This window comes from Varroa jacobsoni, unplaced genomic scaffold (genome assembly GCF_002532875.2).
Source record: "Varroa jacobsoni isolate VJ856 unplaced genomic scaffold, vjacob_1.0 scaffold_814, whole genome shotgun sequence".
NCBI classification, from domain to species: Eukaryota; Metazoa; Arthropoda; class Arachnida; order Mesostigmata; family Varroidae; genus Varroa; species Varroa jacobsoni.
The window spans coordinates 169,504-196,842 of NW_019213716.1; the positions used below are offsets into that span (position 1 = coordinate 169,504).

Consider the following 27,339-nt stretch of genomic DNA (forward strand, 5'->3'; position numbering starts at 1 on the left):
TATTTTTTGCATGCGAGTCAAACCGAGCAGGGCATAACAATATTGTGATACTAGGTAGGGTAATGTGATTTCATTGTGATTTGTATTTAATGATAGGTCAAAGAGCTCGATCTCTCGCTGAAAACAGTCACGCGTCGTTGGTATCGGCATATTCCGCATTACACGTAAGATTAAATGAATAAATTCTCATAATTACATGGATGGCTTCGCTATCCGTAGGAGCAATACAGACATTTAGGACGGATAATAAAATTAGGCGCAGTTGAAAAACTAACCATCGCTAATTCTACAATAACGAGAAAATTCGATCCGATGGGTACGCTCAGTTTCAAAAAATGGCCTACGGTTTATTTTTGTTTTTTTCTCGCTGTAGCAGCCAGGGCGGTAAAATATGAAAGATGCTATTATGCAACATAATCTTTCGCTAAATGCACGAGCGTGCAGTAAACTTCATAAATCATACTAAAAGTAGAAAACAATCAAAGAATAGGACTTATTAGTATCAATTTAGATGTAGATTGTTAATTATTGTTAAATTATTCTTTGAGGGTAAAAAAGAAGGGTTAGTAAGTAAAATACCCGTGACTTTATCGTGTTCAGTTTCCCCTAAAAGCAAACAGAATATTTTATTGTATAAACTCGTAGCTGTCAGCAAAATTTGAAACTGAATTACCCTAGTGACTGACGCCTTGCAAATAATAGATGGTCGAAAATCTTAACCAATATTGAAGTAATGTTTTTACTTCAGTCAAAATAGTATTGAATTATATACGCGGTATCTTGTTTTAGGAGCAACACTCCATCGCTATAAAACCCTTGTAGTTTTTGTGAAGAGTGATTTTTGTAGTTTGAAACTAAATTAGCATCATTAAAAAGGTTCTGCAAAGACCGAAACCGATAGTAGTTCAAATTTCTTGTCCAGATCTTTGTCGGGTGCGCCAAAAACGTATGCTTCATGCTATTGCCATCGTGGAAAACGGCCCTTTTTCTGTTCTCTAATTCCGATTGATTGTTTCTAGGTCTTCGTTGGTCGTTGATACTAAAGCAGAGTGTTCGTCGTTTTACCAGGTAGAAACAATTCATATCGGACCCAATCCCACAAAACACATGTCAGCGCTTTTTTTGGTGTCAGTCTGGGCTCTACTATACACTACGATGGAACCCATCTTTTCATTTGCACATTATTGCCGTATGTACCTCGCTTATTGTCCTCTATGATCAACTGCTTTGCTGGAAATATAAATAGCTCGATGTCGTTGCGTCTCGGTAAAATTTCATAAATGGAAATATAATCAAGTGAATTATTTCGACATCGAGCTTTTTGCAGCTAGCTTCTTTTGGATAATATAAAACTGGGCAGTTGTAGATGTTCAGTGGCGATGTCATGGCTACCGACGGGTCGGTCTTGCTTGCCCCTCGTCGCAATGATTATATCACCTAACCGATAACTGTTCTCCGTAATTGCGCACCTTTCACATTGACCTTTCTAAAGCCACAAACAGAACATATTTATTTATGTTCTTGGGCAACATTTATGTCTTTATTGTAATAAATTACAGAATATAGCAAATTTCGATATATCTTAATATCTTTCGATATATACGAGACGATATATCTTAAGCCTGAATAAAGCCATTCTAACTACTGTTGCACATTTACAAGTGCTGAATTAAGCAACACCAACGCAACTAATAATTTCATTCAAGGTACGTAACATTAAAGCCACTTGACCGGGTTAGCGGTCAATACTTTTCCAACAATCAATCATCTGCAAAAAAAGAATGGAGTAAAATTATCGTCTGTTTGAGGCAAATATAAATAGAAGTGTTTATTAGTGAAAAATCATTGGTGTTCATTGCCGTTTTGTGATTTTGCGCTTACCAAACTGATGATTCGATCAATCTGTAGGTTCTATTCGAGTTGTTGCAGCGTTCCCCTCCCTTCTCATTTCAATGACGTTACTCTAATTTGTACCTTGACTGGATATTCTGCCAGCTAGTACGATAAGCCAATATGCTGCATGCTGTTCTAAGTAGATTTTAACTCCGTGCGGTCACGTGCTGGGCGCATGTACAGCCAGCTGGCTAGCCTTGTCGCGTCGCTCGCTACTCATATTATCGTAAACAAGACTCGCAGGGGTTCGCTGTTTGCACATTTTTCAGGCTGATCTCTACGCATCGTCTTCCAGCGTTAAGCTTCCAGGGCTCGCTATAAGGCGTATCGTTATCATCGGAGAACATTAGACTAAGCTGATATTTACCGTTGGCTGTGCGAAAGCTAAGCCAGCGATGACAGTCGACCGTATAATTCCGCGTACGCTGAAGAGACAAGATACTCTACAGTTCGAGCGAAGTGTCATTTTTTCGAAAAATCGAAACCGGCAGTATTTTTATCCCTAAGTAACACAACTATAGTTGTCTATATATGTATATGGTTTAGTTGTCCATCCGTTGTAGACACGCCGACCAGTACACGGTAGTCGCTAGCTAGGACTCGTTGTAGGACAGAGCGACCCGCTTTCTGTGGGTGTCTTTGCGATGATGCTAATTGGGAAGCAGGAGTCCGGGAAGGTGAGTAAAGAAGGCAACAAGAGAAAAGGTCACATTAGAGTATAACGCAGGGACGATACTTAAGCAGACCTTCCTACGACAGCTAATGTGAAGGTCGCGCTGGTAGGACCGGTATCAGCAGGAGCCATATTCATGCTCTTACGGCGATTTTATGGGTATTCTTTCTTCTCCTTTGTTTTGCGCGCTCCCCTTGCTTATCACCATGTTTTTTATGTAGCAATCGCTGAAATTGCTGTTAATGCGCTGCAATATGGAAAATTCCTTTGAGTTCACAATGAACGTACTACAGAAAACGAGGATTTAATGTCGTCTGACAATCGAGAGTAGAAACTACGCAAATAATAGCCGATGGCTATATTTTTCAGCTTACCCGTTGTATAAGTAACCGTGCAGTTCCACCACTGTTGACAAGGTTCAACACTGGGTCGGGCCACTTTGCCCTCCGGAGAGAAAATGCCCTCCGGTGTTCGTTGCCGAACGACACTACTAGCTAGCAAGGATTTCGTCACTTTAGAGAAAACGCTTATTGTTAAACGAAAAAATTGCTTTTAATTAGTGCAAGTTCAATAGCCTGCTAATATATGTACTTAGTCTGCTCGTAGTCTATAGACCTGAACATAGACTAGTTATAGTTAGGGTATAAACCCTTGGCTGTTGGCCTGTTAAAGTTGGTCTGCCCATATACTATTATTTAGCTTGAATGAATTCACCAAGTCTTCGGCGCTTTCCATAGGGCACACATCCATATTCAAGAGAGTCTACCTCTAAAAGGTAGATCTTTGTCCATTACGTCTAACAACTACATTTTGTTATGAAAAAAGATATGGCGGTAAAAAAGTAGTCAGGTAATTGCGCATTGGAAAAAATCTATCAGTCAGCACATATTTCATTAAGAAGCCAACACTTTATTATACACAAAATAATTTTAATAATAACAATATTATATTATGTATGATGAGAGGCGTGGATGCGGAAACACTTTTTGACCTTAGAACAAAATGTTTCTTCGCTTGCAAATGTAAAGGCCCGCTTTTCTTGGTTACATAATCGAACCATCACTTGATTCAGTCACAAAAATGTATTGACCTCTTAATTGTACATAGCATTTCATAAAGTGTCTGATCGGCACCCAAACCATAGAAACTATGTCCACGGAAAACCAGCGTTTCTTGTAACTTCACAATTTACCAAAAGAATCAATATTATCTTGTAAAGAAGAAAAAAACGGTATACTCTTTTTACTTCGTAAACTAGCCTTGAAATATTCTTCATGCGCGCGTTCCTTTCTTTTATCTAGACCTAGTCAGTCGATCTACCAGTTACCCTAAGATAGAACTGTAAAGTTATGTGTGTGTGTGAAACGAAAAAAAAACGTATGTGACTTTTTCCCCGATATCAATAGATAGCGAAAGTAATCAAAACGTTTCACTCCACGTACGATGAGAGCTGCATAGTGACAAAATATAGGCTTGTCTAACAATTATTCTTTTATAAATGTATTTTAAAGTGGTCTTCACCGCACTCGATAAGATTACGGTGAAGCGTTTGTTTAGGACGAGATGCTAATTTGCAACCTGGCAAACCACTGGTAGATACTACGTTCTTTGGCGCCTACCATTTCTTAATTCTACTTCAGTGAAAGACAGATAGAAAGTTTACAAAGTGTTGCTTCTCTCAGCGGACATGCTGCGGCTTGAACTTAAGTTACAACGTTGTCACTTGGGCAAAATTATGATAACATGTTTGTATAGCAGCGAACGAGTCTTGCGAAGACATAGCACTTGACCACCTGCGAACGAGGCATCATGAAAGGGAAGCCATTAATTAGAAACCTATAACTTGTACCCAAATAAAGCCTTACTCAACTCGAAGCTTCTGTATGAAATCTAATTCGGCAATTTTTTTTGTGTGAGTTTTTCATATGACGGAAACCCGGTCGTGCGACTACGGGAAATTAAACAACGAGAACGATTATTTTTTTATTAATCAGTACTAGAAGCAAAAGCTGCCCGGTGCTTCATCGTATTGGCAAAAAGTCATCTTTAACGGGAAGTGTTGCTTTCAACGCGGGCATTACTGCCGCCGTTTTAGCGGTTGTTCAAAAACCTGTCATCATAGAGGATTATATGTGAGAAACCAATCAGGAGAAAGGACCACTTTATTTGCGGTCTTTCCTAAAAGTTCAACGTTCAGTACCGCTGTTAGGGATTCGATCAGACGTACGGCTCCAACGCCAAATAAAGCTTGGATTCGAAGATGTGTTCCTTAAATTTGGTTAGCAAATACGCTACCTCGGATACCACCAATAGTCCTTTTTTTTAATCGTTTTTTTTTACCAGAAAATTACGTCCAAAATTGAACCATTTCTGTATCATTTTGGTTCGTAAGCGATCACGATACTGCTACATCGTTGTGAACATGTCAAAATATCAGTGTTATTTTAAAGCCGCATGCGCCTCGCCTGATCTACGTTTTACTCGCCGTTTGCTTTCTTATATGTGATACTAAAAAAAAAAATTCTGTGACTATGTTATGCCATTACACAGATTGGCTATTCCGACAGTGGCAGTTTGTGGAAACTGGATGTGATTGGCGCGAGAAACTTCTTTGAGAGCTTAAACCCAATATATAAGAGCACTCTATCTAAAATTCTACCAGCTTACTATCCGGACGGGTCCATTTTCGATAATGAGAATGCCAGCCGCTCTAGAACAAGTCACTAGTTGAATCTATATTGTTTTATACATAACAGACGCGTTCATACGTTATATGGATATATACGTATATATGGATATATATATATATATATATATATATATATATATATACGTTATATGCAACATTATGCGAGCGACCATCACAGACCCATTTACTTACGGGTCACGGATAAATGTTGCCGGTGAGTTGAGTTCACGCAGTAGCTAAAAGAACGATGAAACATCTAACCCGTAAATTGTAAGATTCGAATTTCAAGGAAAAACTAAGGCATCTGAAGATTCGAACGTTCCAAAGAAGTGATACGAAGCCATTATATAACATTACTAACTAAAAATCAGCGCCATGAAAATGTTTACATTTTTAAAAATGAGGCTTGCGCCAACCGGAGTTGTGCAGAAATCTGGGCAAAATAAGTAAAAAATTTGTAAACATCTCGTATATATTCGTAGTTATACACTCAAGTCTTGTATCATGGATCGCACTGCCAGCAAGGCTATTTTAACCGCAGTTTTATAATCGTAACCTAACAGATTGTTTTTTTTTTAGCTGCTGCTAATTGTACCTGCTTGTAATCACACAAATGAGCAAAGCTTCCAATTGTTCATCAAGAGGCTTCATGCGCACCGTGCGCATCCATAAGGCAATAAATATTTCAATTTTGGAGGACTTCAAGGCTACTTAACATTGTTATTTTTGTCAAATACACAAAAAGCCTGCGACGATAAGGACACGCAGTTAGTCAACAAGAACTTAGAAGGAGCAGAGTAAAATAGGCCGAGGAAGGTGCTTTGCCCTCATCTGAAACAATCAATGAGAAATAGCTAGATTTTGTTCTGACAACAGTTAACGTTCCCTTTTGGTCAAACTGAATGCGACCCGATTCACAGTAGCAGTTAAGTGAGGATCGAAGATGGACAAAGCTGTGCTAAATAGGGCTCAAAAAAAAACGATGAGTTAATTCGGAATCTCGTTTCCCTATCCATTATAAATAATCTTTTTCCGATGAAACATTGGCAGTTAAATTGCTACATTAAATTTACAATCCTTTCTAAAAAAGACAACAAATAACGCCGGAATAATTCTCTTATTATAGCTCTTATCCTCTTATCATAAGGTTCGGCCTTCGACGTAGCAAAAGCTTATAGAAGATTAGCAGGAATCTCCTGTCGGGACTGAAATTGCAATCTGGTCCGTGGAATAGACACTAACAACTTTGAAATCATCGACTATAGGATGAAATCGTTTGAAATGAAAAAAAAAAATGGCGTCAATCACAAGAATAGCACAAACTGATCAGTCAAACAAATTTATATTTAGAAGTACATAGAGAACCAAGTATATTTGGCTTCATTGCCGCAGTTACATATACAAGCTATCACATGACCGGAAACAAGATTTCGGCTTAAATAGAGAATCGTACCGATTACTTAATTTCGATGATGAAAGCTTTCAAAATGACTGCTAGGGACATTTTACAACCCGTGTTCGTACGCATTTGCAGGCTTGTAAACTGTTATCAGAGAGCAGTAGATAAGTGCCTCAAACGACTGAACAAACTTGTACGTAGCTCGTTTGTATATATAACAGTTTATGCGTATTGATCCCACTTCGTTTCGTTCCTTGTCTTCGTGGATTGCTTTCAGGATGAAAGCCGCACTCGCAGTCTGTTTATGCTGGACACCGTCCTGTGACTTAATGTCCATCAGCGTTGGAAGAGATAGCGGAACAAATATCGCCAATGGCCGGATGTACTAAAAACGGAGCACAAGATACAACCAGAACCTATATCGAACCCGATTAGCTTCGGAACTCCGATAACAGCACTCCTTCTGATACTGTCAGTTCCATCTGAAGCCCGCTCGTCTGTCCCATTAATAATATTGCATTCATCGACGAGGATCTCGACTAGCTTACTATGTTCCTAAATTTGTAGTAAGGCGTTAGTGTGCCAGTGTGGAAGCGAAAAAAACAATGTATAAAACACTCACATTTCATTCAATTGGGTAATCGATTTCATGAAACGCCACGGACAAATGAAAGGTTATACAAACTATTATCATGATGGTATTGCTATCTGTGTTTTGTCGTAAACTGAATATATCTCTATTGGCAACGATACAAAATTTGTCTCGGAAAAAGCAACCTACTCAAGAGCCGGCTAAAATTATAAGCATAGATCTCAGATACACACTTGATTTTAAATTGGCCTCTAAAAATTATGTAGATTATCAAACTGCGTGATAAAATATACGCTGATTACTGAACGTTAAATATGAAATACAGCAAGACTTAGTAATTAAATAAATCTATTACTCAAAGTCAGCTGGGCAAGTAGCACTTAGCTAACCCATCTATTGTATAAATAAAACGATTTTGTCACCACCGATGCTGGTAGTTTCGTGGGAGTTGCAGTGGTGATCTGCCATCCAAATGACTTAATGAACATTGTGCGAATCGTTTATATAGAATTAACAAACACATCTACATATACAGGCTTGACCCCGCCCATGGTGCAAATCCCTATCAAATAAATACACAACGCCGTATATTGCAACCCTGAACATCTTTATCGGCGTCCCGCGACTTGCGAATCGACCGCATATCTTACGCAGGTAGGCATCGCATCGTATTGACGACATAGCAGCTTTTGCATGTTTGCCTAAATACCCTTATGGCACTCGTTCCTGAACAGGACCCATCGAATCGCACTAGTCGTAGATCGTCACTTGCGCCCACGCAATTGGCCTCCTAAAATGGCAGATAGAAAGTAGACGATATCAGTGTGCCAACCGATGCCCCTGATGATTTCTGATGTTTTTAGATCTTGCCGCGGACTCACAATTCAATTCAATGGATAGATTTCTGATTACCTGATTGATCGATCCCCTTCTCCCCTGCGTTTTGTTGGCAGTTAACAACGACCTTTAATCATTATTGATGTTGTGATTTCGTCAAGTCATTGGTAGCATATATATGCATGTACTGTCGTATATATGAATCTAAACGAACCTAGAACCGTCGGACAAATTCCGTCGACTTTCTCTACGCATGTGTTGTAGTAACTGATGATTACTATCAGTAAGGACATCCCTAAAAGCTATTCAGGTTAGGTTAGATGACATCAAATAAGGCAGCTGGCTCGATGATCAGGAAACAGATGACGGCACAGTTAGGAAAAGGACGAAGCTAAAGTGAGATCGACATGATAAGGCAGATACAGGAGTGACAGACGCAAGAGTAACTTGCACTCCGTTTAGGTCGTCACCCGCGCCTGCGGTCCCATTAGCGTCGACGCGCCAACGCACGTAAAGCTTTTAATCAATGGAACGAGTTCAGTTTTCTACTTGGCTGTTATATGGTGCATAGCTGAACAGCGCCACTCAGTCAGTCACCAGAATTGTTGTCAACGGTTTACATGTCGTTAACAAAGAGTAAATAAAGAAAGGAAATCGTCATACAACATTCGTCTAATGCAGCAAGCATTGAAACAACCTTAGAAATTCTTTCCATGTAAAAGACTTCATGGCCCGCAAGAGCCCCGGGGAAACCGAGGCATCCCTATTCAGTATCAAGCAGACGTCTTACAAACATAAGCGCAGTACAAGTGGCGCCACGTCAAACTACCCAACAAAACCAATCGCATTATGCACTACACTTATCGAACCAGGAACATGCTGAGAAGGCCAATTGATACCATGTGTATTATATCTGCCGGCTGGATTCCAAATAGGTTCCGATCATGATATGATTATTATCGAACACTGCGACGTCTGAACGCAAAGAGTGAGCAGCAGTCACATGCATAGTATCAATAAAATACATGAAACGAAAGAGCTGTATCGACAATATTAACTCAGTCGCTTAAATGACTGTACATGGTCAGATGTACAATCAGTCAGTAGTCGATTCATAGTTTGTCGTTAACCGACGATCACAGAACTCGACGGTCAGCTAACGGCCGCACTGCAATAGGGAAGTAACTATAAGAGCTCAATGTAAGTAGCAATCTTACTAGTAGCTTGTATTGGGTTTAATGAGGGAATCTGGGCCGTCCGGGGGCAAACAAAGCCTTGCTAGGCTACCGTCATGTATCGCGTATCCACTGAACCACTGATATCTTCCTTCAGCTAACCGGTATGAGAGTAAAAACCGCTAGCTGAAGCTACTAATCGGTCCGAGCTATCGCTCCAATCTCAATGAATGAGCAGAAGGGAAAGGGAGTCCCTTAGGTTTCGAATGTAGAGCACTTTTTAGGTTAACCTAAATTGAAGAAAAAGGGCTCAGGGGAACGACCCCTGATCGCTATTATTATTACGACCATTGTTTGTAATACACTCTCGGGCAGACATTTGTTGCACAATTAGAACATGCGAACAGGAGAAATGTACACAGATCAAAACAACTACGTTGGCAATAGGAAGACAGCTAGTCCGTGATCTATCACAAAAAAAAAGAAAAAAAAAAAACAAAAAAAAGTATCGGCTATTTTATGATCTTAACTTGAGTACCGAGCACTGCGAGCCTGTGGCAATAAACAAAGCGAAAATCAGCTCTGTTCCTTTCAAGGGACCGATTCTCCACCAGCCAAGAAAGCCGACTGGCTAACAGATAATAACACATAGGAAAACTAGCAGAATAACAAGAAAATTATCAGGCCGGTTAGGCACGGCACGTTGAACCAATACAGTCCAATCCATGTGTCCGTCAATCAAGTATAAGTCTAGCACTGTTTCAAACATACTAGGAAGTGTCGATCTCCAAATGGAGAGACTCCCTATCACCGTCATTTCCCACACAAACTACAATCATAGCAAGATCGTCAGCGAGACCAACAACAAAGATTTTACAATCAATAGAAAAACAATACCAACTAGTAACGGCAAAAATAGCATATTGAAAAATAACAAACGTTCTCTGCACGCTCGCATTCACTGTAGTCTGTATGTCCATACCTATGCATCTGCTCGTTTAGAGAATGCACACAACAATACGGTGCTACACGGCGCGTTAATATTTATATCGAATTGGATTAAAATCGAAATATCAGCATATATCATTGTATCTCCTCTCTTACACTGGCTATACAGTTCAATAGAATTACGAGCGGTCTGATAGACTATGCGTTCAGATACAACAAAAAAACAAATATTTCTTTATACGTCTTTGAGACTGGGCTGCTTGATCACCAATCTGGAAGATGATTGAATCCTAGCAGAGAACAGAAAGACACCTCAATACATAGACGTTACTGGAAAATGCTCTGTCGCGTGTCATCAGTGCAATATTAAATTGGGAAGACTATCCGATATATTTTTATAGAACATAGAACAACAATATTTAGGTGTCCAAAGGAAATTAAGTCTCCATTATTTAACACAACATACATTTGAAGAAATCATACAATTCATTTATATTTGTACACAGAATGTAGTCAGCTACGCGTACGATGCATCCCAGACAATGGGCAAATAAATACATTTGGCGTGCGTTCTTCGACTACGTCTAAGAAAATTGGTATCGAAAATTTGAAGAAGGCAGACGTCATGAGGATCATGGCGAAGTATCGTTGCTGCTACGAATATTACCGTCACTATTCCCATACGTCACAAATGGCACACGGTAGCGTGTAGGAATTATAACGATGAAGAAGCGTATGATGACCTTAGCAATAAGTACGACATTCACTATTGGTCACTGTTCCGGTTATCAATTGACGAGCGATGAACTTGCGATGAACTGCAGCAGGAAGTGGCCAACTAATCCGCTTCCTTGAAGTTACGACCCTAAAAAGTCATCGTGCTATTGCTTTTATCGAATGCACTTCATTCTCTATCTCCAAAACAGCGCATAAAGAAAGAACAAGATCCGTAACTACGAAGTAGCGACTAAAAACAGTTAAAAAAAAAAAAAAAAAAAAAGAGAAGAGAAGAAAAAAATTTTAACGAATCCTTGCTATTGTCACAAACTTTCCATCCTAATAGAAGCATCCACCGTCAAACTAGTATAAGCTTAGAGCATCCCTAAACGCGTTGCGCACTTCAGAACCATAAGTTATCATTCAATGACCCATCGCTGAAAAACAGTTCGAAATCAGCACGCTTCCATTGACACCTTCAATAGAGCTAGCTCGTCAGATTTTACTTGGAAAGATTCTATTTGTCCGAAGAATATTCAGGAGTCATCGATATGAAGTATGATGCGTCTGCGCAGGTTGGCGCATGACAAATTCGTAGCAAATAACCCGACGAGAGGTATAGACGCAAACGAGCAATCACAAATGAGCACTTTACTCAATTGAAGGTTGGGGATAGGGAAGTAAATGTTAATTGTTAAACTACGCAGTTGACCATGAAACCATGAGCCATCTATTTCAGGAACTAGAGGTCCCAAGGCAAACATATTTTAGCGCACTATGAATGAATCTCCATTGTATATGGCCTGGTCAATGCATACTGTATTTACTACATACAGGTGGATCTATATGATATGCATATATTCTATAAAGCATTATGACCGTGGTTAATAGTATAATTATGTCGCGGAAAGACTGCCGCTTGTTCATCCATAAGCACGAGTCCACCATCAGTCGCGAAGGCTACCGTCTCCTTCACCCTCAACCTCTTTAGCCTCTTAGAATTGGCCGCGTACGTCGTTGTAGACGGCGCGCGTTCAAGATGACCGTGTCATTGGTGTTAGTACGTGACGAAAATCAGTCACAGGCAAATGCGCATTGTTACTACTGCTTTTGCTTTCGAAAGCCCCGCTCAGACTTGTAGACGTAGCAGTTTTCACAGAAAAGAAAAGCATACGATAGACGGTATCAGTATGAGTAACAATAGCCAAACCCAGGCAGGAGCAAGGCAGAATTAGTACATTTGCATGTCGTTCTGTAAGCAATACAGGGGTTATCCACGCTCGATATAGCCAACGTTACTTTCATCTTCTGTCTCATAAAACACTTTTTCATTCGCTATACAATGTAGGTAGTAACACTTAATTTGCTGAAGATTAGGACTGAAATGGATACTAGAAACAGTATCCATCTGAGTCTTAATCTTGTGTTAATCTCAGTCTCAATTGTCTACCAGAAAATCTAACCGGAAGGGGCTTGAAGGTTGAAAGGATGAAAAGATGATCGGAGAGGACGAACATGTCACACAACGAGAGAAAAAAGACGTTATAATACAGAGCAAAGTAACGTGAATCATAGCACGAACCTAAATCGTAAGCTGAAAAGGTACGACGGCGTAAAAAGTTATCGTGAGTGCAGTCTACTACAACTAGTACGAAGGGCGAGAAACACTTAGAGAAACTTGTCGGAAATATTATTGGTTTAGGGTTGTGAGTTCCAATCATCATACCCCGCCTCTGAATACATAAAATCTATGTATGGACGAAACGTCATAAAAGATTATTTGCTTGGTATTATATGGTAATAGTATTAATCACAATTATTGGTCATATATACACTAGTAGGTGATAATCCCAATATCACAGCTGTGCTGGTAACAATAACTTATATATAGATATTTACTGCTACCGTAAGCGTAGGCACGCACCATGGAATTCAGTTAGCATCAATATTGACCGTGTTTTTTAATGAAATATATTTGCATCTGCCCCATTAGAACCCCCTTGTCCTTCAACATCTCTGCGAATGCAGAGGTTGCCTTAACTTCGGCAACGAATGAAACATGAACGAGCAAAAACAGGACTAAAGAGTGCAAAGGAACTTACAAAGGAGAGAAACAAATTGGGTTAAGACAGTTACATATGTACGTCCGCACGTTCCGGCAGTCATCGATAAAGTATCGCCAGCACCCATACTCTGCCCAGACGCTAAAGGAAAAAGCTTTTTGATAAGATTTACCCGTGCATGTGTCAACTTATGGACACCGCAGAAATAATGAAATTGCGGCAGCTAGAACCGGCCTGCGGAACGATCGAAAAATGAATTCAATGAAGTGAATGATTCTTGGAACGGAGTGAGCTAACAGACATACTATACTTGAGCTCTACCATCGTGCACGCACACGCACTCACTCGTGCAGACATAAACAGTACGCGACACCGCATATAATACAAACGCTAGTGTAGCAAGAAACAGGAGAAGGATAACGCCAAGAATATGGCATCCATGATTTCGACAATATTGCAAGGTTACACAAATCACGATGCTAGACGAACATATTATACGAAATGAAAATACTGTTGACGATAATTCATCGATAGCAGACGAATTCGGTGAATTGGACTCCGTATCAAAAGTCAGGTGAGACCATAATCTGCCATAACTTTCCGAATAAATTGTCTTTTACGAAGAGATCCAGTATTTGGTTTGGGACACAAATGGACACGTACACAACCGTATTATACAATATACACAGGGCCTGTATCTAATAAGGACAGGTTGTTTTACAATAAACTGGTATCAGAAGGGTCCAATTCAGCCGATACCTTACACATACTGAAGATAGGTAGGACGATGATAGGTACTCGAGTAAATATACTTACTTTAACGTATACAGTCTTCGAGCCTCAAAGGATTCAGATGATAAAAATTCGTCGACAGTGAAAGAGTTTAGAAGAGATTACGGTGGAGGTACGACAATAGGGAGAAGTGAATTTAAAATAAGTAATAATAATTAAGCTTGCCAAGCTATCAGGATAAAAGGGTTACGCTTACCTTTAGTGAGAAGAAGCGGTCGAAAGGTCCCGTTCGTTCTTATTAAGCTACACTAATAGACAATGTTACTGCTGTTATATGGATATACTATCGTGATTGCATGATTAAATTATGTTACAATAAAACCATGTACCAGTAATAAACAACTATTCATTGCTTTTTGTAGTAAGGCTATGCCAAAACTGCGAATCTAGCCAACCATTTTGGACTTGAGTGAGGCATCTGGCCTACTAAATGTTTTTTAACCATATCGATAGACACAAGGCGGAACGAAAAATTATGTATTATTTTTCTGTACAAGATCACCGTTTAGCTGATTGACGTAAAATAGAACCAGATGAAGGATGCCTGGGGTTACGTGGCTGACTTCTGAGAGTTTGGAAAATTTCTGTGAGACGCGCGTTACGCGCAGGTGTAACTGTTTTTTTTTTAAGGAACTTCTGCCCATAAAAACGAAAATACTTCGTACTACTATATTCTTAAACATTTATGATTGAAGGCAGTACTACGCCCATGATTTAACTCTAAGGGTCTATGGCTAGGTCAAATTCATAACCTTATTCATTAAAAATTAAAGTTTACAAAATTAATTCAATAAACCTAATATAATAAAGCTAATATGGAGCCACTGACAATAACTAATTCTTACTTATATTTGAAGGATAAACCTGCCTCTGCCAGGACGAACTTTTGCTTTTGTTCCAGTAAAAGCAGATTTTTATTAAAAGGTAATATGAAAAGTGAAGCGCGTTGAAATTATCAGTCGAAAAATGTGTAAAAAATAATAATATGTGGTGATTTGGCTAAAAGTTAACCATTCAGAAATCAGCAAAAAAAAGATGTTACCCATTTTTGTAATTCAAATTAACTTATAGGGGCATTCAAGGGTTCATTGGTGGTAAATTTTTAGGGAAAATTTAAGATGATGATAAATCGACCATGAAGCGACATCTGGCCACCAACATTTTCACTGTCAATAACCTATCCTCTGAAACGTTACTTATACATACCATCATTGAGATCAGATATCTTCCTAAGATTCTCACCTAATTCTGCATACATATGTCATTCCCTTATCAGTTTAAGCTCCTTTGGCTTTTGTTCAGTTTGGTATTTAAGATTTATCGATAGATAAAAGCCAAGCTCAAAAAGAAAGAGCATAATTTGGTGTGGTCTTTTCGGCGATACGCAGCTCGAAAAATTGACAAGTTCTAATATCTTATAAAAATGTTGAAGGCAAGTCAAGTCTTAAGTTGGAAGCGTCATCGTCCTTCATCTCAAAGGAATAATCGAACTTATTTGCTGGTAGGAATATAATGAACGCCGGCTCATGTTGACTGACAAGCGGTTAGTTAACACGTAATACACGGTGAAGCAAAATGCTCTCGAGTCAGATTGCAAAAAAAACCATTTTTTTGATAGGAGGAGAGTTTTCATTACAGATATGCTAAAATGGCAGGTGATATGGCAGTGCTTACGGTAGGCGTGTAACACAGTTTTGATAGAGGCGTAAGCAGTGAATCTATCTTCAGGTAGTAGGTATACTAAGTATTCATATACAGCATTCTAGCGTTAATTATAATTATTCAGATGACCATAGAAGTCATTAATATAGCTATTGTATTTCAGCTATGTTAAGTATAACATAATATTATAGAAACATAGAAATAATGTTTTCATTTCGAATGTGATTTACGTATTTCCCATTATTCTGACAAATGTAAAATCGAGATTCTCCATTTGTAATTTCTGCTAGACTGTCTGAAAGCTTCTGCTTCATTCTGCATGTTGATCAATAATCTCAGAAGTGGAATATAACTTACCAGAAATATAACTAAGCGATATATAGATTCATTGCTAGGTCAATGTGGGTACTGAATCATGTTCTTTTTTTCGTTTTAGCAACAATGGAACCACTAGAAATAACTGAAGGTCCGTAGTGTAGGTTTTTATGCTGCTCGTGAGAAACGATTGCTTATCTTTAATATGCTCTTATTGGTAATGGTCGCATTTAGTATATCTTTTAGGTCAAATAAATGAGCAATTGGTTTTCGTCGCTAGGTGGTGCCAGTGTCTTCATTCAGGTGCTTCATCCTATACAGGTTTCTTACGGCTCTTTTTTGCAGCTTGATGAGAGGCGGCTTTTGGTCTTTCGAATAGAAGTATACCATATACCATACTTACACCAAATTTGAATTTAATCGACAAAATATTTCTTGGTTTATATATGTTTAGGTTTATATAGTATGCAAAATTTTCCCTTCATTTACCATTTATGAGTTGACTTGAAATTAGCTCGCCGTGTTCTACTGAAGTGTACGTTTAAACATAATCCCTCACCTAGTAACAAGGGCTTTACGCGATACAAAAGCACCATCGACAATAGTAGCGGCTCGAACATTCTGAGGTAGGTAGAATTCGCCAGTTGGATAGGCCGGATCGGCTGAAGTACTATGGGGGTAATCAATGTTAGTGTAAAAAAATGTCAATGCATTTGCTTCTTCACACAAGAACGAATTTGTTTACCGTCCTACAGGTAGAGCTAGCATGCATGCTGAATGTTATTACATACAACTCTCCTGCTTATGTTCGAACTTTACAAGTTTATAACAAACTTCACATCAGAGCTCTCCCAAGAGCTTCGATAATAACCCTTCAAAGGCTAAAGCTATATGTTAAATGAGCGTATTTCTGACGTAGACGACTGCTGTAAAAACTAGTCCTAAGAAACAGTTAGAAGTAAGCATATTCCTGACCTGCTTCAGCCTGTCTCTAATATTAAAGTACAATGAAGATCATCGATATAATATTGTCATACGCACTTTGAAACTAATCATCAGCTTGCCGTAAACTGTACATCTTAGAAGTCATATTCAAGAAACAACGTCCAATGTTACCCGCCTTACGGTTAGGATGCGACCGATATGGCTTGAATCAACATGGTATGTGTTACCCTAAGCCAAGTTCGAAATTACAAACTATGAATCCACTGATTCGAAAAAAATATTGATACTCTGCTAACTTGCCCAAAAACGAGGGCCGTACTCATGTTGCAGGTTGGGTCGAGTACGTCGTCGTGTCGCTCGGCGAGTAAATTGCATCCTCGTGCATTGACGCGGGCGCAAGTACTTGGACCGAGCGTTTAGTTAAAAAGCGAAAGTAGAATCGGCAGAGGATTTGTACCCTGTTTCTTTGAACCTTATTTGTGAGCTAGCTGTACCTCTATTTTAGTCGATTAAGCCAAAAAATAGCTCGGAAACCATCTGTGACTCCTACTTGTAAACGCTGCAAAGGTAAGGGATGCGATCTTTGAAATGAAACAAGAACAACAAAACACGCCCGTTAGTAAAAGCCGCGGTCCAAAACATAGCCGTGACTCCAGGCTGCCAACTCGTAAATAGAAAAACGGGCGCAAAGGAATCTCCAACATGATTCCGTCTCCTGTGTGCGTAATCTGAGAAAACACTGTAGGATCTCTACCTATCCTGTGATAAATACAACAGGGTCTTTCATGCTACATGCCGAATAACTGATAAGGGAGACCCGCAGGCTGAATCAGCGAGGCAATGGCTGTCTAAAGTAGATAGCTTGGCTGTTAGAAGGTAGTGAATCGACTGATTCATGAAATGTACATAATTGGAAAACAAAATCATAGCGTAAATTATGTCCTTACTGCACCGCGTTACGGCTCCAGAAAGCTAAGCGAAAACCCTCAATAGCAAGCCGATGCGCCTGACAATTACACCTTTTGATGATAAGAGAATGGACCTGTCGGAATAGTAAAAAAAAAGCTACCCGCGCTGTGACTCCGTCAACAAATACAGTTCTGGTTATGGGCGACGTTTTTGTCGAATTTCTCAGGCTGGCCTTGCGAAAGCTCTTGCCCGTCCTGATATGTGCGGTCACGAACATTGCTATTAATAGTGTAATAGTCGAGACGAAGCTGGAAGGTCTACGTTACAGTCTGAGCTGCACGTTTCGTCTGTCCCTTCTTCAAAGCGGACCATAAGGATGCTAATGAAATACTTATTAGAAGAACAGCACAGAAGAGAGCTTATTGTACTGTTGTGCGTCCCTCAGTTACGCAGCGTTAGGTCGTTGAGAACAGCGATACAACTATGGAGGTGTTCTAGCCAAGGCAGTTACGTAGGAGATTCGAAAGGCGAATGAATTTTTTTAAAAAAGGAGAGAATCAAGAGGAGTCGTGCACACGAGTTGCAGTTGTAAAACTCGGTACCGGCCACAACAAAACCCGTCAATTCAGCTTGTCGGCCTAATTGTAACAGCTCACAGCATCTGTGAGTTTTGCGAAGACTGCGTCGAACGGTCGTCGCCGGTCGAGACCTGCAAAGAAAACCTCTCGTGATTTGAATCGAGATATGCACGAGATATGCAATTTCCGTAGCCCGCCTTGTCAGCGATGGTTGAAGACTTTCTGCACCAGGTTCTGATCGCGCTGAGAATATGAATAATGCGCAAGAACAGCATCTTCAGCTGTCGAAGTTCGTCGCAAGCATGCTCTCAGAACAGAAGTTAGGGCCCAGCTAGAGGATGACGCTGAAGATTATTCAGTGGAGTTGCGGGGGAATCTCTACACTAACGTTATTATGTATTTTTAGCATATAAACAACTTAGTTGATTCGCACAAGCCATACAGGGTGTTTCCGATATGTTAGATTGCACTCGTTGAAAGCAAACAAACATTGCTATAATAACCTAATAGTATCGACGTAAACGATTATCAATCATGAGGCTTAAACAGGCGAGCCTTTGTTTGTCCTATAGAAATTTTGATTCTGTGATCAAAGAACGTCCTGTATGTTGGAGACGCAACAGTTTCAACTGTGAGTTTTCGACAGCTCTTTCATGGGCTCAGTGACGGCCATGATAGATAAAAGTTCGAGATAGATGTACGTCATTTACTGCATTCTTGCTATTTCTATACTTGTTCCTTACTATTCCTGCATTAATTCGGCCGCCCCCATGAACTCGTTATCCCATGAGGCATACTAGAATCGAAGCACACTCAATATAGGAAAACAACCAATTGCTTGTTAATTCCCTCAATAGCGAGTCTACGTTTCGGCAAAATGGACCTTTTGCTGCCGATATTCCTGATAACGTGCCAACGATAAAATCATAGATCCGGGAATTAAGATTACATGTAACGAATTTACTGATCCGTGATTAGCACTAATACATAATTTTACGAATTTATTACAACAAGGATCTCTTGACGAAAAGCCGTTAGCTTAGCTATCGTGATTTAGACTACCCTGTCGGATATATAAGAGGCCCGTGCAAGCAACTAGTGACAATTATTTTGTGTAGTGCCAGCTAACGGTTCTTAGTCTAATAGTTCCAGACCACGTGTCCTGTGCGAGCAATCCTGTTCCTATAGCATATTGAGTTAACCCTCATCTCCGGCTTGCCGATCAAGATGTCGCTGTTGTGTCACCGTGAAGTTACGCCAACTTTATTACTGTGTATTTTGTTCGTTGGAGGTAAAAGACACGAGTAACCTTTACTTTATTTTTTGCCTGCGTAGCTCAAAGGACGCCGTAGAGTATAGCTTCGGCAATCAGGAAGGAATAGATAGATGCAGCTGTCTCTACAGCTTTATACGTTTTTCCCCTATGAAAAAAAAATAGATTTAACTTTCGAGGGATCTTCTATTATTCTTGTGTATACCTATCACTTAATAGGACTGAGCTCGCATGGACTTCAGTAATTTCGATGTTGCTACGTCAGAGCTATATTTAAAAAATAAAAATCTATGAATGTATTTATGACCGATGTTTCTGCCTTACTAAATCAATTTTTCTATCGTACGATTTTGACAGTAAAGGTAAAGAATATAGTAATAGCTAACATTAATAGTAATAGCTCGACGCACCAACCCATAGCAGATTCTGACTAACCATTAGAATAATAAACCTATAAAATCGTCATTTCGATCGGACGAATATAATCATCATTACCATGATGTTATGAGCACTGCTAGACGATGACAATTTCTCAGACATTATCAGAAGTACATAAGTTGTTTTTGAGGTAGCCGGATTAATGCTTGATTAAAATAAGATCAATTAAATACGCTTGTTCGGATTTGCTTATCCAAGCGTCAGTAGGATGAATGAATAGCATCGACCAAGATGAAGCAGACGAACGTGAAGAGATCGCGAAGACGTGCACAATCATCACATACGACTTATTATAGAAAACGCTAACTGTGCAAAGGAACGATATTGTTATATACGAGTCATTATTATTATTATTGTTAGCGATGTTCTGAGAAAGGTACCTCTATGGGGTGATAGCCACCCCGAGCGAACCGATGTCTGACCAACGCCTAATCTGTATGAATGAGCTCCAGGAAAAATAGCAACAAATATAATAAAGTAGATTAAAGACACGGTAAATATGCCATATGCCAGAGGATAGAAGTTAGTCTTCTATGTATCGGTACAATGGGATCGTATTGGTTCTGTGAGCTTCTGTTATGACTTCTTCTGATATCTTTCGAATGTTACTGATTATGACTCAACGTTTTGCGACGTTCCCACTGCCAGGATCAAGACACAGTGGTAAAACGGATTAGAGTGAATCTTCGTAAAATGTCTGATACAACTGATATTACCACCATGCATGCTATTAACAGGTGGGCATGGAGCAGGATGTCCGAACAAGTACACAATACCTGTAAACGCTGAGGTGGACGATGTCCTAGAGTTTCTTCGGGCGCCTACACCGATCCGAAGAATGATTAATAGCGTGAACTTGCCAATCACAGTGATCGAGGACCAGTTGAACATTACAAGCGTAAGTTCATTACAATATATTGAAAGAGTACATATTCAAAGATTTTTCATAGAAGTGCCAGATTATTATACATAGGATCCATATACAGCAGAACAATCTTAGACTACTCTCGGATTGACGTGAGTTTCCGGTATTCAAAATTCAACTAAAAAAACTTCTTGGTTAACAACACTTAGTTTCTCCAGTTTATTTTATCTAGAATCATTCTATTAAAAGCTCAACTAAAAATTTCAGCTTACAATCATGAAGGATTGTTATTTGAAATTTTTTTTGAGGTCTACAATGTTGCATGTTAGTCGATTGGCTCAAACACGTTATCGTTATATGTACCGTTTTCACCCTTCTAATTTTTCTAAGAAAGCTCGACAATATTTACTGAATTTATCTATAATAGCTAAATTGCATCGAACCAAACGAACTCGGGTTATGGAAGTTTTAGGGAAGGCATTTTCTAAAGAGTACTCCAGTTAACGAACCTTCTATTCTTCTGTATTTTAGAAGACCCTATCTGGCCTGTCCAATGTACACCGATCCGGCGACGCTTCGTTAAGTGTTGCCAACCGTTCGCTCGTTATCAACGTAACGGTAACGGTGCGTGATGTGGTCATGGATGGCGTTTGGTGGACCAACTTGTTTGGTACAAACTCTACTGGAATCATTGACTTCATATTCGACACAATTAAGATACAAGCTGTGTTTTCTTTTGAGATGTTCAATGTTACCCTGATTGACTTCAACGTACGCTCCATTGGAAACATCGATTGTATGAGATTTAGTGGTGCTCCATTTGTCATCTCGAGAGTAGCCGAACAGATAATTAATACAGAAAAAGTTAAAAATGACATTGCGAGAGCCATTGAGAAACGGGTGAAAACTTTAAGCGAGTCGGAACAATATTTCCAGCGGCTTTCGTATTGGTATAACTTTCTACGCTAATCGATGTTAAGGCTCGTCTTTAACTTTTTTTTCCGATCTTTTTTTTTTGTCGAAACGTTCTGATCCAGTTTGATTATATGTGAATAAAAGAAACAGGTGGTAAAAAAGTTGATTATCAGTTATTTATGAGCAACAAAAATAGGCTATTAACGATTACCCTACTATTTTCATCATCATCATCGTCGTCGCTCAGAGTCGTGGAGAGGGATTGCCTATTACTATTGATCTGTTTCTGAATACATCAGAGCAGTGTTTCGAATAAATTAACAAGACCCAAAGATATACATCGATCACTCGACTGCCGGTTAAAAGAAGCACTTGTCTGAAGCACTTATTTACTTTGTTGTTACAAATTTCGTCTGACCGGAGACGATGATGAAAGAAAACTTGAACTTTCTGAGCTCAAGAAAACAGATTTGATTCGACACATGCCGCTGTTACAAACTACAACAAGGTATAAGTTGCGCGAAGGAACTTTATCAACGCGTCAATCAGTGAGGTATAATAGCTTTACTAGCGTCTACTAGAATGAGAAGTTATGCTCACATAAAGAAGGTGCACTAATGTTCTTTGCTACAGCCCGTATCTCGGCCAAATGCCAAATAGTCTTCATACGTTTTAGTACAGTATCAGGATCGAATAATTGCTGCTTCAGAAATTATATCTGCGAACGTTAGAGCAGAGACATTCCAATAGATCAGCTGAATATTTACTGGCGTTAGCAAATGTTGAACGCCCTTGAATAGTAATACTATATAATTGAATTGATAATAAACTAGAGCCTGACGTCGTCCTGGCTGGGCTATAGAATGAGCCCTCCTCCTGGCTCGTCTTACAGAGCAGTATGAAATTGTATTGGTGTATGTTCGCAAGTGCCTTTTGCCACCGCTGCCTTTTTTTCAGCCCTTGAAAGTCAGCGTGGTTTCATTCGACTGAGGCATTTGGGTCGTCCAATCTAGACGTGCGCAGGGGTGCGCTTCTTAACATGCTCTGTCTGGGTGTCGAAAAGTAGTCCTACATAGGATTAATATGGCCGGTTCACAACAGCTGTTTTAAGATGAACGAATGTGTACACGTTTGGCGGGGAGATTCGACGAAAAGCAAAGTCTGATGTCAAAACGAACAGAGTTCCATAGAGGTGCTGAATATCAAAGCTAATTAAGTGCTAAATTTCTTACAAAATTAAGAGAAAAGCTGTCGGTCGCTGCTCTTTAGGTAATACATGAACGAACAATGCCAAGTTACAATATAAGGCGAATCAACGACGGCCACAGAGGTGTCAGCAAAAAACATTAAATGTCTAATGATTATCTAGAAGTAGTCGGTAGGGTGGGAGCTATGCGAAAATAAACCGGTCTTATGGTGGATCGTAAATGCAAACGTCTTCGACAACAGCGTCAAGAATCTTCCGATCACTGACGTAAGACTGAAGATGGACAATGAACAAATAATCGAAAGGTTCCAATTTCGAGTACAAGAAAAGATCGATATTCGGTAACAATAGAAAAGTCAAAGTATAGTATACTTTTGGACTATCAATAATGTTTTAAAAACGTGTACTATAATGTATGTATCTATTTCAACACGTGTATGTTTAACCATTTGTTACTGTCGACCTCGCTAAAATACGAAGTCCATCGTCGATTTTTAGCCATCGAACATTGAATAGACTAGTTATCAACACCTACGCCCCACAACCCCAAGTTTAGGATGGTACGCTATGTGAGTGTATACGGTCGCCAATAAAGAGTGAGAGATGACCGAGTATATACTTTTACTACTTGTGAGCGATCGCAATTCAGTTGCGTCTGAAAGTCATTTTGAGCTATCTTCAACACTGGTCCGTAGCTGAATACCCTCAGCATTTTCCCGCTTTCTTGTTTACATCAATTTGTTTCATAAGGACTAAATACACATGTTGGCTTCTGGTTGGAATCTTCACGAAAGATCAATTATTATCACTAAATGGCTCCCCTAAATAATTCCCCTCGTCTTAAACGGGTATATATAGTTTTTGCTTAAATCTAGTGCGAGTTTAGGGGTTCGACGATTATCCACTCTGACAAAATCCGCAATCATACTGTTAGTGAATCCTATGCACCTGACTGAAGTAACTATCTCAGCTAATCGATCATCTCTGTTTAGGCTCCGTCACAGCTGGAGAGTCTTATTTTGGGGAAACTGCCCTAATGAAGTGAATCTGGCAGTTACAGTCCACTTTCCTGCTGTCAGAGAACTTAAAAAGTGGGGTTCATTGGGGCGATGAACACACTAGTAACTCCTCTCATACTCGAATATGATATCTTGCGACAATTTTCGCCTGTTCGGCAAAAATCAATTGACATATATGGGTATCGAATTGAGCTGTTATTCTGCTAGCTCTCGCTTTGTTATCTGTGTCCATCATGCAAAAGCTCGGAGCATCTTTCAGACGTTTTCTCACTTTACTGTGAAGTCGCAACAGCAGTTCGATGATAGGTTACGTTTCAATCCTGAAATGCAAATGAAAATTGTATGTAAGAAAATGAGAATTTTCATAGACAACTCTCGAAGGGTATAGTTAAAAAAAAAAAAAAAAAGGAAACATGTTTCAGTCGTTCGGACCGAAGATCCATAGTTCACATAGCAGTTAATGGTATAGTAAAGTTCTGCGCGCTTTTGATTTCCATGAAATTTTGAGTAGATAGAAGATTTACGATACCGTGAACGTATCGTGTTTGAGGCAATACGCTTGTATTCGTAACATTTACTTAGGCAGGACTGTTTCATGCTACATTGTCGGCTCAATGACGTAAATTTTTACGTTTAATGAAAATATGTTTTATTTTTGCTGGTCAATTTTTTGCATCTGTGATATATTTCAAGCAGTATCAAAGTTACAGGACCAACTGCAATCGATCAGTGACTGGACTATTAGCCGATGCAGCCGGCGCTGAGCATTTCAGACGCAGACCTTATCTTTCGACCCATACCTAGGTCGATCATAAGCAAAGAACTAACGATGCAATGAAAAACGTGCGAATTCCCTTATCTCAATAAAGCTTTGCTAATCCAGATAGACCTTTCACAAACTCAATATAGAACTCATTTAATTAATAAGCCTTCTTTCGACTTTTCGTTTGTAGGAACTTGGCAAGCGTGATATGATTGCACAAATGGCTCGGGTAAAATACTAAGCACCACATGCTTTCTTCAAGAAGATATATGCCCAAATAATACGAGACTTTGAGCTTTTGCTAGACGTTTGAATAGGTGCGCCATAAACCTTTTGAACATTGTATATTAGATGAGTACTAGTTTGTTCGAAGATATGAGACAATATCCGCTCTAAGCTAAGGATAAGTACATAAATATTGAACATAGATAAGTATCGCACTTTATCTTTACTTTAACTTCAGTCATGTTTATGTTTTGCCTCAATTGTCAATCCGGAAAGCTGTTAGGTTTCGTTATTGATCAAATTAGCTGTCAGGTCACGTTGCTTCGGACGGACTTGCAAACATTTAATTATAACTAAACTATTCCACAGCATAACACCAAATACAGTTTCTTCAATAACGAATCAACAGGAATCACGTGTGTTACAACTCGAACTTGTACAATAATGTATCTGTCAAGGCAAAACCATCCTTTTGACCTTTGTCGTGAAGTATCTGCGTTGCGGGGATCTTTTTTTTTCAAACGCATAAAATGTTTGCGCGAACTAGAGGGTGATAGAGCTTTGTGTTTGGCACATTGGCATTGCCAACTCGATGAAGACTACGATAATCTCTTCCCACCATCATCATCGCTGAAGCCATATAGTGTCAAATGATGCTTACATAGCTTATAAACTATGCTACAAAGAATCACTCTTCTCATGCCAACGGTAAATATACAGTATATAAACACATGGTATAGTTGCGGTGGAATTTCTTTTTAGCTAGATGGCAAGTTCACCCTAAAATGACGCCTTGTAAAACAACTATATGCCCAGTCGAAAGTTAACCTAAGATTTCGAATTCTACCTACGATATATAAATCATACATAAATATGCAATCAAAGTTGTGCATTCTATTTAAATACAGTGCCCAATCATGCGTCATACGCTTCAGCTGTACAGATGCAAATTCGCCTTTTGTGAAGCCTTGCCGACAATCATCTGACAATCCCTATTAAAAAGTTTCCTGATAAACCGTACACGTAATAGGCTCCTGGGGCATGGATCCGTAATTGGCAGTATCCGATTTAGATTTTTTTTTTTTGATGCACTGCTGCGATAAGCGGATAGTGGAAACATCGAAGTGCGAGCGTTTATAGGCGCGCTATAGCATGAATTGACGCAAAGCTTTCTGCTGATAACCTGGGGAGCACTATTAGCAATGGGGCTACACTTGAGAAGCAGAGTCTCAGTTTCACTGCGGATCAAGGGGCAGTCAGACTCATCTTCTAACTCAACGGTCCCAACTGGGCTAACTAAGGCAAGCAAAGGCACAGGCAAAAAAATCCTTAAACATTTCCAACTTGCCCATTTTACTTAATTAAACTTATTCCTTTGATCAAGCATATTCGTTTGGAAGCTTAAACACTAGAGCATCGGAAAGAGAGCGCGGGTCCCTCAGAAACACATAGTCCAGTCAACGTTCTGTTCGCCTATCTCTGAATACTATACTCGGGAAATGGACCGCTCTGTACACACAAGTGTTCATACGATCTTTGAATTGCTAGCGTTCGAAAAAGCTCCTACGCTTAGATACAAGTAAAAGAACACGTATTGCCCATGTTAATTGTACATTTGATCTCCATTCAGATTGGGGCCAGAGGTATCGAGTTTACCACCATGATGTTACAGTGGTCCTCCAAAAATTGTAGCTATCAGTGTTATCCCTTAGCCTATCAAGTGTCTTCAAATATTAGGTTTTTACAGGCAGTGGAACAACAGAATTTGTGTCAGGGCAATATGGTAATAATGGTTTAGATATGTTTACCGACCAGTTATGTCAACCCATTTTGGTAAAAGTGCTGTTATAAACACTGCCCTACGGAACGTTCTTCCGTAATTACATTGTTAGTATTATTGTGTTTATTATGGAGTTCTTATCTCGGTACGTCAAAAATGGCGGTTATTACGTCCGATATCGCCATTGAGGATCGTATCAGACGGTGCGCAACCTGCACGCTGTAAACTTTATCGTCAAAATTAATCACGTAACGTTACAAGAAGCAGGTGGCGATCAGAACGCGACTGTAATCAATGAAAACGACTTCTTCCGCAGAAGCTTGGACGGCAGTTCGACAAGGTTTTAGAGTTTTCTTTGCAGGTTTTTGGAGCTGTTCGACATCTGCCCCGACGGTACGCGATGTAACTGTGCACAAATGAAATAAATCATGCTACGAGGCATTTGAGATCGTTGCAACGTGAGTTCTGTTCAAGAGACAGTGGTCAAACAAGGCATTTGCATGTACAGCTGCATTGTAGATGGAGCACTTGATGCAGTAAAAACGCTTAGGGCCAATAAATAAAATCGACAAATGATGACTGGTGGTGGGCGAAAGAAAGCCTTGTTTCGGGCATATTTCTAAATATACAAGCACATATAAGTAGATTTCTTCATCACACTAGCGTA

General features: G+C 39.5%; 2 protein-coding genes across 4 annotated transcripts in view; both read left to right on the forward strand.

Annotated features, from left to right (window-relative positions):
* LOC111264027 (calsenilin) overlaps nt 1-14,120 on the forward strand; it is a 109,241-nt gene extending 95,121 nt beyond the window's left edge. The window contains exon 7 of one of the 3 annotated variants that reach the window (XM_022839603.2): nt 6,932-14,120. In XM_022839603.2, coding sequence (XP_022695338.1) covers nt 6,932-6,979 — 48 coding nt within the window. In that variant the 3' untranslated portion in view covers nt 6,980-14,120. Of the gene's footprint in view, nt 1-1,019; nt 1,803-5,834; nt 6,586-6,931 lie in introns of those variants that run through there. The other 2 variants (XM_022839602.2, XM_022839605.2) reach the window with 2 other exon arrangements.
* Nucleotides 14,121-19,287: 5,167 nt separating this feature from the next.
* On the forward strand, nt 19,288-21,842 carry LOC111264032 (uncharacterized). The gene is made up of 3 exons (XM_022839611.2): nt 19,288-19,478; nt 20,636-20,796; nt 21,295-21,842. Exons 1-3 carry the CDS (start codon nt 19,415-19,417, stop codon nt 21,730-21,732), a joined length of 663 nt encoding a protein of 220 aa, XP_022695346.1. The 5' UTR covers nt 19,288-19,414; the 3' UTR covers nt 21,733-21,842.
* The last annotated feature ends 5,497 nt before the right edge of the window (nt 21,843-27,339 follow it).

Coding starts and splice junctions, on each gene's coding strand:
- LOC111264032 (XM_022839611.2), top strand. CDS start 19,415: ATGTCGCTGTTGTGTCACCGTGAAGTTACGCCAACTTTATTACTGTGT. Junction 19,479..20,635: donor GTGTATTTTGTTCGTTGGAG/GTAAAAGACACG, acceptor TGCTATTAACAG/GTGGGCATGGAGCAGGATGT. Junction 20,797..21,294: donor ACCAGTTGAACATTACAAGC/GTAAGTTCATTA, acceptor TCTGTATTTTAG/AAGACCCTATCTGGCCTGTC.